Genomic DNA, 18,016 nt, shown 5'->3' on the forward strand with positions numbered 1-18,016 from the left:
CCTCCCATGCAACCCCACTGGAGGAAAATGTATATATGAAGACATGAAGTCTGCACAGAAGGCACACCAACTCAAAACCAAACTGTACAGCAATGTGAAGCAGCAACAGTCATTGTCGTGCCACTGGTTGGCAATAATAATTAAAACTGATACACACAGACACATATACACATACACACACTCATGCACATACAACAAGCACACCCATGCATGCACAGTCACTCAAAAGACATACTTACGCATACACAACAAGCTCTCACACACACACACACACACACACACACACACACACACACACACACACACACACACACACACACACACACACACACTTGCCAAGACTCTACAAGCACACACACTCACGCACATGCTAGAAATACATACACTTGCAGAAGCAACAAGCACATACACACACAGTCAAACACACACATACACTCAGGCACACACTACAAACAAAAGCACACACAAAACACATACACTCCATTTATATTTTCTAAGAAAAAAAGAATCACTGGGATTCAGATGGAATGTTTATTTACAATTTTATTTTTCACTGTGAGCCCTGCCTGTAATTCTTTTCTACCTACAATGGGATTGTATGTTTTCACTAAAGAAAAGTATTGACCCCACAGCATATCATAGTTTACATTTATTAGTTATTTCTTTAGTATTTATGGTACTACATGGATTTATAGATTTATGCTGGATCCTTTACTATTTGGAATCAATTTCTCAGCAGTCTAGGCAAAAGGAAATGGCCTGTGGAAGCATGGTTAGGCTGGTAATGGTCCTATGGTCATTAGCATAGTAAACTCCTAAAAATATATGAACTCTTGATCCTATAACTTTGTTTGGATATTAATTGCAGCTTGCCGAGTCTTGATTTGGGCACCTTTCTGTAATAATGCAGAAATAAAGAAGATAATAGTGTGTTATAATATGTTATAATATGTTAGTAGTTATGCAAAGTTTTTCTGTGTTGTGCACTTTTGTCTGTATTTTGTTGAACATTTCAGGTTTAATGAACTTATTTCCAAGGAATTCGATCTATCCAAGTTGAAAACTTCTGGTAGAAGCCTTATTGTGTTTTTATCTGATTGGCCTGAGGGATTAACTGTGTAAAAGCCTTTCATCCTGCTGGTATAAAAGAATTATACTTTTTGTGAGATTGTGCTCATTTATTCAGAGCTTCCCTGTGCCTGTCTAGGACACTTGTGATTACAAGACTTGGATTGCTTTTAAAACCATGTGGACCTACACCTGATATAAGTATTTTTGCAATTGATGTAACTGTCTTACTGCTATATAACACTTATTTGCTGAATTTATTGATTTGATTGAATTTATCATGTGTTTCAGCCTACACTTATTAAAAAAATGCCATCTGTTTGTCACTGCACTGGTCTTATGTTGTTTTAACAGTATTCTAGTAATTCCTAAGCTCCTGGTACTGCAAAAGCTGTCCTGAGTTTGCCAAAATATTTCTAAGTTTTGCAAAGTTTCTCTGTCTTCTCTTTAGTTGCACACTTCTTTTCTGTATTTTCTGGAGCATTTCTCAGGATTAGTTAATTTATTTCCAAAGATTCCTGATATTGCAGGAAATATGTTATTGTAAAGCATTTGTCACTGCACTTGAATTCTAAACCAGTTTGTTTTACATTACAAGGGTTCTTTTGCACTCTGCAGCTGAATTCAACACATCAAAATTGGAGACTGCTTGTAGAAAGCTTACTGTGTTTTTATCTGATTGGCCTGAGGGATTAACTGTGTAAAAGTATTTTATTCTGCTGTGATAAAAGACTTGCATGTGCGCATTGTGCAAAGTCAGTTCCCCATGCCGTGTGTGTGTGTGTGTGTGTGTGTGTGTGTGTGTGTGTGTGTGTGTATATATATATATATATATATATAGAGAGAGAGCTATATAGTTTTATATATATATATAGCTATATAGTTTTATATATATATATATATATATATATATATATATATATATATATATATATATATATATATATATATATATATATATATATATATATATATCTATATATATATATATATATATATATATATATATATATATGGATTCACTACTGAATCCTGAAATAACACAATCCCGAAGACCTAAATACCTAAACTATAAGCCCAAAACCCCACATTACCAAAATATTAAAACCGCAAAATTCAAAATTGTGAAAGTACTACATATATACAGCACACACACAAACATACACACAGCCTCCCCCATTACCAAACAAACCATCCTACACTAAAGATAAGCAGGGGGGCTCCACCCCCCCTGCACCCCCCCATGTGGAGGGCTGTGCCCCCCACACCCGCCCTACTTTAATATTCTAACTCCGAGATCACACAAACATACACACAAGGCAAACTCACACCCACACATTACACCCCCTCACACACACACACACACACACACACACACACACACACACACACACACACACACACCACAGTCACAACACACACTTACACACATTAAAGCCCCTCACAAACATACTTACACACACATACTTACCTGAACCGCAACACCAGAAGTGCTAACTCAAAATCCCTTACCATCAGGATTTTGAATTTCGCGCTTCTGGTCTTTCGGTAATGTGGGGTTTTGGCTACATGGTCTCGAGCTTTTGAAATTCTAGATTTCAAAAGTTTGAGATTCAGTAGTGTTCAGTTATTTATATATATATATATATATATATATATATATATATATATATATATATATGTATAGTGGTAGAAAATACTAGGTGTACATAGAATAGGTTTCAATGGTGGTAGAAAACATGTTCTGATAATACTTTAATGCAAATATTTTATGTGCAGGTAACAAAGTCCATTGGCAAGGATACATAGTGACCCTGACTGTTGAGAACACTATTCGGTGAGGCTGACCAACTCTAAGAAGCAGACTGTCCTTCATCTGAAAGTAAAGATGCCAAAATCTGACATTAAGAAGAAGGCCACAAAAATTGCTGCAAAGATCCCTCAAAAGCTAAATTATAGGTTTGGTTCTAAGACAACACCCACAGCATCTCATCCCATCAGCGATAGCTCTGAAAACATCACAGCCACCCAAGGCCCTTCCATTACCATTGTAAGCATCCAGAATGGCACAGCAGAGACCAATTCTGCATGTGAGATAGTTTCTGTAAATATTAATAAAAACACCCCTACTTCAAGTAACAAACCAGGAGAGGATTTCCGAAAGATGGCATTAGATTTGTATTTTGACTACCACAGCAACCCTGAAAATAGTAATGCTGCCAGCTGTACTTCTAGCACAGATTGTGTTGCTTCCACCATGGCTGTTAGCTACAGTCACTTTCCAGAAATGCCATCTACCTTGGAAGATGCAGAATACCAACAAGGTGAAAATTCTTCCCCCTGGACAAAGGTGGTGACAAACAAAATGCAAGTAGAGATCTGCTTCTTAAAAATAATCCTTCTTTAAGTACTTATCATGCAGCTGAGAAAATGCCACTCGGTCCATTTCAGCCAGCATGTATGACTACTGATCCTTCCTGTTTTCTATCATGCAATTCAATTTGTTGCAGCAATACTGATGAGATTTTCTAACCAGGAAATGTAAAACAAAAAGCTGTATTAAGCAAACTGTTGTGAGAAGTAAATCAAAAACTGAATGTAAAAGTTGTCAACCATAATGGTTTTCATCTTTCTCTTCGTTAACCTACTGCCAGTCCAAAGGATGTGTGTATTGTTATTACTACCATGGTGCAGTGACAAGTAAACTCCTTACATCTTTTCACTGTTGTGAGCCTACATTCTGTTCCCACTGGATTCAGTGACTGGAAGAAAGCACTTGAAAAATTTAACAAACACCAATTTAACAAACAACTTCATTCCACTTTGAAGCTATTGAGAAGCATAGTGCTTTCAAAAACTGTAGAATGAACATTGCTGCTCAGCTTAGTCAGCAACATTCCCAGGTACAACTAAAGAACCGTACACTGTTCTAAAAGCAGGTGACATCAGTAAACTTTTTAGTAAGACCAGGACTAGCTATTCGCGGAAAAGAAGAACAGGAAAGCAACTTGAGGCAGTTGATGCTGACAAGAGCAAAAGATGTACCAGAGCTGATGAAGTGAGTACAGGAGGGACAATATCAGAGTTCTGATGCTGTGAATAAAATAATGGAAATCATGGATCGTCAGCTTCTATGGAATTTATTACATGAAATAAGGTGCAAAGCTGAACTTTAGTCCATACTAACAGATGAATCTCAGGACATAAGTCAGCATGAACAGATAACTGTATGTGTCTGAGGGGTGTCACTTCCAGAGTTCCCTATACAGGAAGATTTTATTGGAATGTATAAAATGGAAAGGAAAGATGCGGAATCCATCACAAATTCACTTGAAAGATGTTTTATTAAGGTGTAATTTGCCACTGGAAAACTTAAGAGGACAAGCATATGATGGTGTAGCCACCATGAGTGGATACATTTCTGGAACTGCTATCAGAATTAGAAAAGACAATCCACTTGCTCTAAATGTCCACTGTGTCAATCATTGTTCAGGCTTGGTGTTGCAAAACTGTGCAGAAACTAGCATTGCTATTGATAATGCCCTCTCTTTTGTTCAAGATGCTATTGTACTCATTCGTGCATCACCTCTGAGAACAGCTCATTTTGAAAGCATAGTCTCAGGGGATGATCCATATAGTATGACAGGACTGCATTTACTTTGTCCAACAAGGACAGCTAGAGCAAAGAGCACCAAGGGTATTTTAACCAACTATAAAAGACTGTGACACTTTACAAGACCTTCAATATGACAAGACTTCTGATGTACGAAGTAAAGCCAGAGGGTTGTTAACGCTGATAATTAAATTTATAACATACTTTGGACTTATTGTTTCCTATAACATATTTAGTGTATCAGAACAAGTAGCAAGTATGTTACAGGCAAAAACACTGATGGCACAAACTACAATAATTAGTATAAATAACCTCAAGTTAAACTTGCAAAGCCAATGTAATAACTTTGATCAAGTGTTTGACACCATCAAGGACAGAGCTCAGCAAATACAGATTGTTAAAGAGCCAAAGCTTCCTAGAAAGCACACAGTCCCAGCAAGGTTACAGGATGGTACTACACCTCATCACCACCATGATTCTGCTAAAGACTGGTACCATCAAATGTACCTTGAGTGTATCGATGCATGCCTTTCTGAACTCAAACGTTGTTTTGATCAGGAAACATACACCTTACTGTCTTCCATGGAGAATATGCTGCTTCAAGCAGCCAATAGCACTTCATTTGCTATTCCACCTCAAGTTGAGAGAAAGTATGGCGGTAAAGACATAAACATTGATAGTTTGACTGCACAGCTGCAGCTGTTCCCAGGACTTGTACAGCAGTTGTTCCCAGAGGTGACAACTGTACACTCTATTGACACTGTTATTGATGCTTTGGTGGAGAAGGACTGCCAACAGCACATGCTGTACACTGAAGAAGTAAAGCTACTGCAAATTTACCTCCTTATACCAATGAGTACAGCAACTGGGGAAAGGACATTTTCTACCCAACATAGAATAAAATCATATTTAAGATCTACTATGACAGAGAAAAGTTACAATCATCTAATGCCTTCTGCACATCCGCAAAGAAAGGACTGACAAGCTGAAGTGTACAGAAATTCTGAAGGAGTTTGTGCAGGGAAATGAACGGTGACTTCACTTTTTTGGGAAGTTGTAAAGTAACTTGTTGTAGTTCAGTGCTAACACATACATTTAATCTTCTTAGAACAACTGAATGAGAATATTGCGTAGCAAGTTATACAAATTAACATAAAGTGATATTTTGACTGAATTCCTCACTACTGTAGACACGTGATGGTCAAAGGCTGCATTACTGTCTATGATTGTCCCTAAGTCCCTGAGTACTGTGTCAACTCTAAGGGGTGTGTCAATATGACAGTTAGCAGGGGTGGATGACTTCCTGAAGGATACTATTATGCATTTCTTGGCATTTAATGTTCGTCCATGCCTCTGACACTGATTGTTTGTCTGTGTCAGCCATTCCTGGAGTACATTTATGTTGGTGTGGGATTCAATAACAGCTCCTAATTTGCAATCATCTACAAATTTAGTCAGCCAGAGACCATTGACATTGGCCTTGACTTCAGAGAAGCGAATGCCAAAAAGGAGGGTCGAAGGACCAATCCCTGCGGGACTTCACTTGTGACTGGCCTCTTTGTAAAGGTGGACTCCCCAATCCTAACTTCCTGGATCTTGCCTGTGAGCCAGTTAGCTATCCATTGGGTGACATATGGGTTTGTACCTAACCTCTTGAGTTTGTCACCAATGCCTGAGTGTGGCATTGTTTCCAATGCCTTGGCCAGGTCAAGGTAGGCAGTGAGAACCATTTTTCCCTCACCCATTGCTTTGGCAATATTTTCAAAGAACTTCACCACTTGAGTTGACATAACCTGACCTTGATGAAACCAAATTGGTTTGAGTCCATTGTCTGGAGGTTTACTATATCATTATTGATCATTTCTATGATAATTCTTTCCATGGTTTTGCATATAAGACTAGTGAGACTTATGTGTCTGTAGTTTCCAGGGTCTGTAGATGGTCCACCTTTGTGCAGAAGGATGTATGTTGCTGTTCTCAACTCACTTACAGCTGTAGTTAAATATCAATTCCAGATGGTCTGATAGAACATGTTTCATGCTATTTAGAAGGCATCCTGGGATATTGTCTGAGTCCGCTGATGCAGTGTTCTTGGCCTTAGAGAGAGCATTAAGGACCTGTTCCCTATGAGAGCAGGAAGAGTTATATTTGATAATATTTCCTGAGGGAAGGTTGAGGGAGAGAGAAGGGTAAAGCAGCAGCTGAATTTATTGGCCAGTAGGCTTGCTATATCTTCTGTCTCAGTATAGGTAACTCCATTTACAATGAGCTCTGCATACAATTGTGTATTGCCTTTGAGGGTGACTTAAGCTTTAGCCATCTCAGTGGAGAGCTACTAATTTTAAAAGAGCAAGATACAGTACTGTGTGACTTGCTGCAAATTGTATTTAAATACATTCACTTGAGTATAATGTTTTAAACAGTTTCACTTGGGTACAGTGTTTGACTAACTTGTAAATAGCCTAAATACAACTGTTGCTTTCTTTCAGTATGCCAAATCGTCCTTGATTCATTAGTAATTTAATTCACACCATACTACAGTCCCTGTTTTGTAGTCTACATTTTCATACACTTTTGTAGTGTTTGGTCTTTTATGCCTTTTATACTCTTAGTTTGTTATGATATTTCATTGTATACCATTCTGTTACACTGTGTGAGCTTAGGTCATGGTTAAAAAGAGTTGTTTGAACCACTCCCCTTACCTACTTAACAAAGAAGAAATAAGTATACCCTAAAGTGTTTTCTGTGTAGCTTGTTACTGCCATAGTTTAATTGTGCTATGGTAAGATTTTGTCAGGATGTATGGCATGGAAAAGGTGGGTGCAGATTCAGAAACACATTCATTGAAAATTATTTCAATGAGATGTCACTTTGCATTGAAAATGCTGCTACATTTGCTATAGAGAATTTTATTGCCCCAAATGTCTATTATGCTAATCACTGCTTTCATTTAGTGCTGTGAATTCTGTGTGAAAGTAAGCGTGAGTGTTGAACTTCTGAGGTCATACAATGCTATGTTGTGAAGTCCATTAATGCCAATTGTATAATCCAACCTGATGTAATAAGTGGAGTACTCGTTTTGCAGTTCTTCTGGTAAGTGATATGTAGATGTAATCGGCTTATTTGCATTTCTAGTTGTATGATGTAGTATTATCTTACCAAATGTTTTGCAGCTCCAGTATAGTGCTGAGACACTTTTTACCTCAATATATGATGACCCACTTGTTTGTATACAAGTTTGCGTGGTATTTTATTTCATTATTACTTCTTAGATTGCAGATAGCAACTTGACTGAAAACATATAATGGCAAATTAGGCAGCAACAGTATGTGTGTGTGTGTGTGTGTGTGTGTGTGTGTGTGTGTGTGTGTGTGTGTGTGTGTGTGTGTATGAGTCTGCATGTGCATGTGTGTGTGCATGTGTGCGTGTGTGTGTATGCGTGTGTGTGTGTGTGTGTGTGTGTGTGTGTGTGTGTGTGTGTGTGTGTGTGTGTGTGTGTGTGTGTGTGTGTGCCTGCTCTTCCAAACTCAGAAACACAGTATTTATTCCCCCCCCACTTTTGTTACTGCATGCCAAGTAAAATATAAGATGGGACTTTATGTTTGTCTATTTCTGACCATACCTCTCAAGTATACCTCATTACGAGGAACGTACCTCATTTGGGGTCTTAAAAAGTTCACGTTCCTCGAAGTTCCTCAAAGTTTCACATTGAAAGACTCTGTCACACATTCAGTGTTAGGACTTTTTTAAGTGAAATCCATTGTAAATAGATACGAGTCATATTAACTCATTAAAAGATCTTCTTTATAAGTAAAACCAGCATACTGTAACCATCCTATGACCTTCCTAGTTGAAGTTGTTAGTAAGCCATTAGTATGTGTTCCACATTTTGCCCATTTGTTCCACATTATGAGGGCTAGTTTACCTCATTTTGGATATGGAAGGTTGAGAGCTATGTTTCTGACCACAGTCCTGGCAGCCCACTGCACACTTTATTATGAAGAAGGAAACAAACAAGCTTTAGCAGTACTACAGCTTGCATACTCACAGCTGCACAATATAAAGTGTATGTATATTGTCGGTACTATGGTCAGAAATAGATTCATTGCATCCCTGCTTACAAAGCTATTGCAGTTCTCTCTATGCAGGTCAAGTACTGCATTTTATCAGCTAATTCCTCTCCACTGATAAGGTGTACATAAAAGGTAAGGTAGTTCAAAATGGCATGCTTGATTTAACGGTACTGTCACTGCTTCTTTAACACATACCAACTCATATCAACACAGGCTGGCTTCATTTATAATTTTGTAAGAAATTTATTTACAAATATCCTTAATGAAACTTTGCTTGCACCTGTAATAGTAGTAAATACCTTTAAAAATGTGTCCTTTTTAAATCACTAAGTATCCCTGTTGCCTTTCGCTCCCCCAGCCTCCAATAGCTTCCGGCACTCCTGAAAAATGAATATGTGATGCGAACTAGACTTTGCATTTATAGGGTACAGGTCATCTAGTTTTCATTCAGTTCAACAGTGCTTTCTGCAAATTTGCCATGCACTTATGCAAGAACTTTCTACAGAGGCTAAACCTATATAAAACCATCACATTTAATGCACGTGCGATTAGGCTAAGTCTTATAACGTGATAAAAAAATAAGTAAAAATGCTCTAGACCTACGTATGAAACACTGAAAAGGAAAACATTAGCAGTCTCTGATGAAGCTGGTTTACTACGCTACACAGACCAGTGCAGCCAGGATGTCCTTGCACAGTATCTCGGTGTCCGTCAGTATTACTTTGGTTAATGGATGCGTGAAGTTCTCGTTAAATTTATCAATATTTTGCTTCATTCTGCAGTGCTACTGCCTGCCTTCAGAGGTGAATGCGCTCCATATAGCTTCGGAGATGCGACTTCCTAAATAATTGGGCAGCTCTAATGCAAGCAATATTTTAGTTAATCTGTTCTGTGAGCCGTCGGTCACGGATTGTTTGCAACTGTAGGTATTCCTGGAAAGCCATAGAGAACTGATCTCCTGCAAAGACAATTACTCTCGACTTGAAGAAAATGAAATTCTAAGCACGAATTGTACACGGGTCACTAGGCTACATGTAGCAACAAGAGTTAGCCTTTGCTGTTATGTTTCCTATCGATGCATTTGTCTCTGATTAAACATGGTTAGGAACTTGCATATTTAAAATGTTCCCAGAGCAGGACTTGTCACTTGCCATATGTATGTTTATTTCCTTTCTGACTGAGAGACTATATTGTAGTGTTGTAGCTCGTTTAAGTTATTTAAGTAGGCATTCAGAGTTTGATGACAGTTCAGAAACTGAACAGGAGTAAGGCCAGTTAAAACGCAAAATATGCAAAATTTTCCCAGATACCCACCTATATGTTTTTTTTTTTTTTTGAGGGGGCGATAATGTGATCTGTTACCGGATACTTCAGAAAAATAGTCATTGGACAATAACAGTTAATGAACAGTGAACTGACTGTTGCCTCATTTTAGTCCTGTAAGTGGCTGCATCATATACTACTGTATCTGTAAATAATATTGATATAAACGGAGACCTGTTTTTCCAACAAAGTTGATTAACGTCTTCTTCACCCATAGGCTGGAACTTGAACTGTACAGTTTCCATTTACCAAATTCTCATTCCAGTCCAGATTTACCAACCAAACAGTACACTACACTATTAAAGAGGGAGAGACAGGGGGGAAAATAAGCAATCCTATTTGACCTCTTTATTCCTTTGCAAAACCAATGTCTCTGCAAGCACCAACACAAGAGACCAAATCTACACTAGCAAGTAAGCAAGGCTCACTTAAAGGATAGATTCCTAGCTCAAGGTGTTCCCAGCCTATGGTCCTGGAATAGGTTACCACTACCGGTCAAAGAAGTAATAGTTTGACCACCTTTAAGGCTGATGTTGATGAGTGGATGGATAGACACAAATCTGCACCGGGGTTATCATGTGCGGTCTTGCTCGATTTGAAAACGGAGGCATTTTTAGTGTTTCTGCCAAAAGGTGTATGTGGCTAGACAGCTATGGTCCTCGTATCTAGTATTGTTCCTATGCTCTTATGTTTCTCAGGTTGCAGCTGGTTTTCCTTGCATTCCTCCTAATACTGACTAGAATTATTTTGTTAAGTTATGTAGACATTTAAAATGCATTGATTTGCTTCCCCGTTGTACTGGTCCGTTAGACATTGTTTTACAGTAAACATACAGTCACAGTTTAATGGATCTAACATGAGAAACCCACAAGCTTGCCAATAGATCTAACTAGTGGCATAATTAGAACTGGCACGTATGTACTGCGGAAGTTACCCACTTGTTTTTGTGCTGCACCCTAGGTAAACATCATAGTCTAAGTAATGATTCTAAATAAGTTCTCAGTGTTTCCCAGTATATAACTTTTAGTACCAAGTTTCTTAAAATAGTACAAACGTTTTACTACTTGTCCCCAATAAGGCTGACTTGCGTTTTATATTGTTGTCATTCTTCAAAGGTAAGCTTGTCTAAACTCTGACGCAGAAGTGTAGGTGGGCTTTCTTATAAATGGTCATCTGCCTGGAGTATTGTATGCTTGTCCAGTATATTCAGCACTGCCTCCATGCAGTTTCCTTAGCCTCGGAGTGATTTTGTTTGAGACCCCTCCAGGTTTTACAGACAAAAGATCAAATATATAATTATCACGTTGGTGTCAATATTTCATTTATTTATTTATTTATCTGTTTGTCTTGCAGGAGCGTTTGCATAGCAGGTGTGCTAGTAAGTATATACGTTCAATTTCTTTCATCAAACTTGTGGCTGAAATTAAAAAGTTAAAATGTTTTTTTTTGTAACAGATTAGCTCAATAACTAAAGCGCACTGTTTTCTCTCCGTGTCGTAGTGCTTTTGGGATAATTTATATATGATTTAACAGCGACATATACTTTTGGTATAAGTTATTTTTTTATTTAACAGTAGAGTATTCAGATTATGAATTTAGCAGTTTGAAGGAATTTCAGCACTTGGACAGCGCCCAGTATGTAGTTTAGAGATCGCTTTTAGCCCATCTGAATAAGCATTTGATAGTTGTATCAAAACTTTCCACATGTTTACCAAGTAACTGCCTACTTTATAATTAAATATTTAGAAGCACATATTAGTGGGTTTTTCATTTCACTCGAGGGATGCTTCCTTGATGATGGAGTCATACCTCTCAACCTCACAGTGCAAGTTATTTGGACAAAACAAGAAATAATGGGGGGGGGGCAAAGGCCCCCAAATAATGACAGATTTTAAATATTGTTCCTATAAACTTACAAAGTTGCTAGAATAACAGGTTTTGCGTTATTATGTATTTTATGAAAGATATGAAGTCTGAAACTCAAATATCTGTCATTATTTGGAATTATTTAGTGACTTAAATTCTTAATGATTTGCCAGAAAACCATGCGTCTTATCAGGAACAGACTAAAAATACGAAGTAAAAATCTGCACATTCTGTGAAAATCTGGGCAGTTGAGAGATATGATGAGGGTGTATATATTTGCGAAATACAGAACGTAAGCCCCCGAGCTAGTGGCCTACTGGACTACTGGGATGTAGTTTGGAATGTTAGGAGTAACCCCCCCCCCCCCCAAACTATCAAACTTTCTGGCTCTGTTGAACAAATTGAGATCAGACACAAAAAAACAAAAGAATTAAGCCCTGGATTGTACGTCTGGTGGTCAAATATTTTGGAATAGTTATTGTCAAAGCGATTTACTTATTCCACCGTAAATCGCAACACATTCAGAGAGACGAAATATTCGGAGCAGGCAGGAATAGTTACGGTATTCAGGTGAGTACTTTTTATGAGCTGTCCTAGGAACATTATGGATCTTATGACCCAGAACATGTAGAACTATCTGAGCTTATATACATCTGTATAAAACATGCTTAGTCATGGTAGTCTTCCTCTAAAATAGCCTTCTAGAATTGTAAGGGACAACAACTGTTGCTGACGTATAGTTTTTTTAGTCTATAGCTGGAAATATTTGCATAGCTTTGTACATTTTTATAAATGTAACGTGGGTAGGTGAATTATTTCAGGTCAGAGCAAAGAGGCTACACCTATTCATAAGAGTATTTCAAATGGTGAGGTCACTATTTTGAGGATGTCACAACAAGTTTATAGGAGGTTCAGTCAAAGTGCACTGTATTAAGAATACTGGCCTATCTTTTACTGTGCTGCGATGGAGCTGAGTTAGAGAAGTACTACATGTATGCGCCACGCATTTAACGGACGCATACACTGCACTGCTGAAGCAAAATATTCCAAACTATCTCTTAACCAGCGGTTAAGGTTGTTAGCTATAGTTCATGTGTGTAGGGTTTGATTCCCTCTGCCCTCATTTGCCTCTTGTGTGACCTTGAGCAAAGTACTTAACCAGTCATTGTTCCCGAGTCGCCCCTGAACAGTGACTGTATCCAGTGGACTTACCTGGTGTAGTCTGGCAGTGGGGTCCAAGAAAAAAAATCAAAGATAGCAGTAACCTACTCGGAAGTTTACTTATTTCTGATGCACTATTGTTCACATCTTTGTGATGAGTTCGGGAACCTCAACACTTAGTACAAGGCATTGCAGATTGAAACTTGTTGCTAAATAATTGCTCCGCTTAATAATTTTTTTTATTATTATTATTTTGCTAGAAGGAACAACGTGCTCATCAAAAGAAAATTGAGCTGAAAATATTTTTGACATATCGTCTGGGAGATGCAGCTCAAGTAACATTTATTAATTTGCACCTTAAAATTTCAGATATATATCACAGCTCAAAAAGTTCGTTCCATGCAAGGAATTTTTAGCTAGTTTATGCTTCCACTGTGCTAAGACTGATTACATTTCTAAAAGGTGCAATAATGCATTGTATCGCCTAATCGCTTTAATTATTTGCCTTCTAGGTCAGCTGAATTTAAGATGGAAGCCATTGGTAGTCGATGGTATCTTCAACTGGCTTGCTTGCTGATGATGGGCACAGTTTGCGTGCAACCAAGTTTTTACAAAGGTAATCCAAACAGTGCACACCCCTGGAGTGTAGATGAGGCAATCGATCATCAGTGCTGGGGGCGATCATCATTCCGTCTCATCGAGTTGAAGAAGTTAAAAGTAACCACAGTTAGAGAGCTTTGGGACTTCATGCAGTTCCTTAAAGAATCAGAGAATCTCAAGTACCAAACCCTCTTCCTAGATCTAGCCCAGCTTTTTTGGGATATGTATGTAGACTGTGTATTATCAAGTACCCACGGACTGGGCAGAAGGCAAGCACTGCCCATGAGATATGCTTTGAAAAACGCTCTGAAAACTTCAACAGGTAATACTCTTGTAGTTTTCTCTTTCATGTATTATTTGAAATAACCTGTTTTTCGCCTGTTGTAAATATCACCCTTGTTCAACTAACAGATGTGAGATGCAGTTGATGTAAACTCTCTTGCTATTCTTTCTAATATTAGTCCAGTTAATCCTACACTTGAGTATGTATCATTACCAGAAGAGGTGTTTGGCCAGCTTCCATTCCCTGGTGTTCAGCTTAGTACCAGTGTTCATAATTAGAACAGTTTGCTATCATTTGATTTGACTATAACATATGTTTAGCTAAACTTCTAGAAGTTAAAACATTTTAAAGTAACACTTTTTTACATTCTGACACTGTAGAGAGTATACACTCCACACTGGAATCGTAAACAATGGAGGTCTTTAGGATAAGGATTAAAATAAAAGCATAACCACGTTGCCGTTTTATATGATTGTTTACAATGTTGTAACATGTATTCAACAATAACTAAAATGAAAACAAAACACCACATTAAACTGATCAGTAAATCAAGCATTGTGGATGGCTTATTGTCTTAGCTGTAGTTCTTCCTAAAACAATTCATGCAATCCATTTCAATTTCTTCCCGTATTGTATTCTTCAGATAACTCCACATTCACTCTTAGAAATAAAGGATAGAGTGAAGAATTAATTGTTTGCATACACATTGTGTGGAGTCTGTATGTCCTGACATGCGTAGAATGGGCGTACCTTCGTTGAAGGTTGGGCGTCGAGCTGGCACCTCTGCACCCGTAAAAAAATATACTGCCAATCATTAGCAGACCGGAGTTCCGCTGTGGCGACCCCTAACCGGGAAAAGCCGAAAGAAGAACATACGCATAAAAATAAGATTTAATTAGGCTATAAAGCTCTGGCAATCTACCAGAGAGTCATCATCTCCTTATGTTAAATGTGGATAGCTGTGACCAGGGAGAGCAAAGGCAAATACAAAACTTGTAAAATTATAGAATCAAAGAACCAGCAGTAGACTGAGCTGAAGTCATCACAATCAGACTACAGCAAATGCTATCATACTTGACTGACAAGCCCCATCTTTATTGCAAGTTGTAGTATTGCCCAAGGTTGATACATATCATACTCATAAGGTAATTGGTAGGATAAAGGGAGTGAGTGTGAGAACATGTCATGTACTGCTTACATAGGTTTAGACTTAAAATGCTTGCATGAATCTTCATCAGGACAGAGGCAAGCAGGAAATCTCTCAAGATCAGATATAAAATATCCCAGCAAAGGATGTTCTTGTTCTTCCAACTGCTGTTGACCCTTGCTTAATAATGCAATTCCTGATCTACTGCACAGAAAACAGCAATGCTAGATGATTTTGTATTTAGTATTGGGTACTGTAAGACAATTATACATTGCAGTTTTAACCACAGATGTGTGGCCTACAAGAAAATGATGAATAGTGTGCCCCAGACTAGTGTTCCAGTATTTCCACCCATTTGATCTGGGCGTACACATTTTATTAGTGTGAATCTTCCAAGGCTTATTTTTATTCTTTACTAGGTACTGTCTGCAGCATTTGCATTCTTTGTGGCTTTTCCTGGTTAGGGGTCACCACAGCGGAACTCCGGTCCGCTAATGATTGGCAGTCAATTTTTATGGTGCCAAGTTGCCAAGCCGACGCCCAACCTTCAGCAAAGGCACGCCCATTCACACATGTCTTTCAGAGGCCACTCGACTGTGGGGAGGACATGCAAACTCCACACAGAAGGCACTCCAGCTGAGAATCAAACAGGAGAACCTCTTGCTGTGTGGCAACAACGCTACCAATGTACCACCGTGGTTTTAACATTTGCATTTGGAGTGATTGCTCAAAATCTGATGCATGCATTATGCTTCTCTGAATATTCTGAATTTTGTTTCTCCTGAGTTAGTCCTAGAAACAGACATTGTTTGTTTATAGTACTCACCTATATTAGAAAAACAAGCTCACAAATTGAAGTTACAAAGGCTGGAGTAACTGAAACAGAAAAAAGTGCTATCTGAACACCTCAACTTAAAATCATGCAAGATTAAAACCTCTATTTTAGGATATATGGATGATTTTGATAACATCAAAAGATAGTGCAGGCCATGTCAGTGTTATAAGTTTTTGTGTGCTCTTTGCACAACTCAGGATTTTTTCCCATATTGGGATTTTCTCTGTATATTAGAAACAATTATTCATAGTCAAGGATAGAGACTACAGCACTTTGGAAAAGCAGAACCTGGCTAGCAATATTTGCAATCAAAAAGCAGGAGATAACACTGTTTTTTGTAGGCATTTTATTATTGGTTATGTCAAGGTGCATTCTTGTAAAATAAAATTTGCTTAATTAAAAAAAAAAGTAAAAATATGTTTACCGGACCTTAATAACATATGGGGGTACCAGTCACAGGACTGCATTCACAATGTGTAATGAACCTTTTTCTTTTCTGGGTGATCAAATGAAGATAAAGTGACAAATGGATAAACACTGTGTGTGTGTGTGTGTGTGTGTGTGTGCATGCACACATTTGTGTATGCACATGCAGATATGCATGAACGAAAGTCAATACTGGAGGATGTGTTTTGTATTTACAGTCTTTTAAGAGAGTTTCTTTCTTACAGATGCTGTAGATTTTGCACACATTCTGCAGCTGTGATGCTTACAGAAGACTGAAAATGAAGATGCCCTACGTCAGTCACTTCTACAGAGCTATGCCATCATCTAAGGAATGTTGTCTGCTGTGATGGAGAAAAGAAACTCATATATACAGTATGCTGTTAGTCATGTGAAAATAGATTAATGTATGCTGTCTTAAAGTATCCATATCAACACTGCACAGTTAACCAGACATTCACTATACCATAGTTGCTATCTAAATGCTGGCAAATCAAGAATGATATTTACTGTGAATGTGTAAATGAAATGTAATGTTAAAATCTGAGTTTTCTGTATCTTGGAACATCCTTAATGTTCTCTCAGGTTAGCCTGCAAATTCAAAAATACACATATATATTTATAACTGAGCTAGTTGCAGACAATTTTCTGTGGATAGCAATGCTTTATAATCTTTTCAAAGCCTTCAGCAGAACCAATGTATTTTTATAACTTATCTAATGCAAAAGTAGCAAGTATATTTTGTACAAAAGTTTGCATGTAGCAGCTTCCTTTTCTATAACTTATGAACATAGTAACTCAGTTATGTAGGTTCGGTCAGCAAGAATTCACAGATACTGTATATTATTCTGTTAAACAAATCTGTCCTTAAACATACCATGACAGATGGATCTGTGCTGCTTTTTCACAATGTATTTTGGCAAAGCACCTTGTTATATAGATATATACAACAATAAAATTATTTTTTCTATGCAATAACTATAGCATTATCATTTTGAATAAAACTCATATACATACACCCTGCAAGTACAATTAAATTTCAGCATTTTCTTTTGTAATTTATTTCCTAATGTACATGATGTTACTGATAAAAATTTGATAACCGCTAGCAATGGCTACCTTTGATTTATCGTATAGTATAATGTTATTATACTTCATGTTATATAGTGTATACAGTGTATAGTGTTTATACTGTTTTGTAAATAATAAACTAGGTTTAATAAGCATTACTCTATTAATAAATTTTAATTATTATTTAAAGAAGTTGCCATTGGTTACTAAGTGCAGTAATCAGTTTTGGCAGTCATAGTCTACATACACTGCAATATTAGAAATTACCTTTAAGCATTATCTGATCAATGTATTTACAAAAAAGCAAAATGTATTCTATCCAGACAAGGTTATTAGAAATTCAGTGCCACTGGTTTCTTTCTTTCTTTTCTTTTTTGTATCACTGGATGTAAACATCACTCTGAAGTATAAAGAACTGTGGAAGAGTACTTAATTTCATGCACTTGATTTTTAATGAGGAAGGGTGATTCTTCGGAAGTATTTTCATAATGCATTGGCTGTTGAGTGATGTCCTACAGAGTATTTTTGTTTT

General features: G+C 37.5%; 1 protein-coding gene across 1 annotated transcript; it reads left to right on the plus strand.

The window, feature by feature from the left end:
• Positions 1-13,627: 13,627 nt before the first annotated feature.
• Positions 13,628-17,450, plus strand: FAM237B (family with sequence similarity 237 member B). Its single transcript, XM_044067992.1, has 2 exons — positions 13,628-14,026; positions 16,641-17,450. Exons 1-2 carry the CDS (start codon positions 13,633-13,635, stop codon positions 16,673-16,675), a joined length of 429 nt encoding a protein of 142 aa, XP_043923927.1. The 5' UTR covers positions 13,628-13,632; the 3' UTR covers positions 16,676-17,450.
• The last annotated feature ends 566 nt before the right edge of the window (positions 17,451-18,016 follow it).

This window comes from Protopterus annectens, chromosome 3.part1 (genome assembly GCF_019279795.1).
Source record: "Protopterus annectens isolate FY-2018-M chromosome 3.part1, PAN1.0, whole genome shotgun sequence".
NCBI classification, from domain to species: domain Eukaryota; kingdom Metazoa; phylum Chordata; order Ceratodontiformes; family Protopteridae; genus Protopterus; species Protopterus annectens.

Coding starts and splice junctions, on each gene's coding strand:
- FAM237B (XM_044067992.1), top strand. CDS start 13,633: ATGGAAGCCATTGGTAGTCGATGGTATCTTCAACTGGCTTGCTTGCTG. Junction 14,027..16,640: donor CGCTCTGAAAACTTCAACAG/GTAATACTCTTG, acceptor TCTTTCTTACAG/ATGCTGTAGATTTTGCACAC.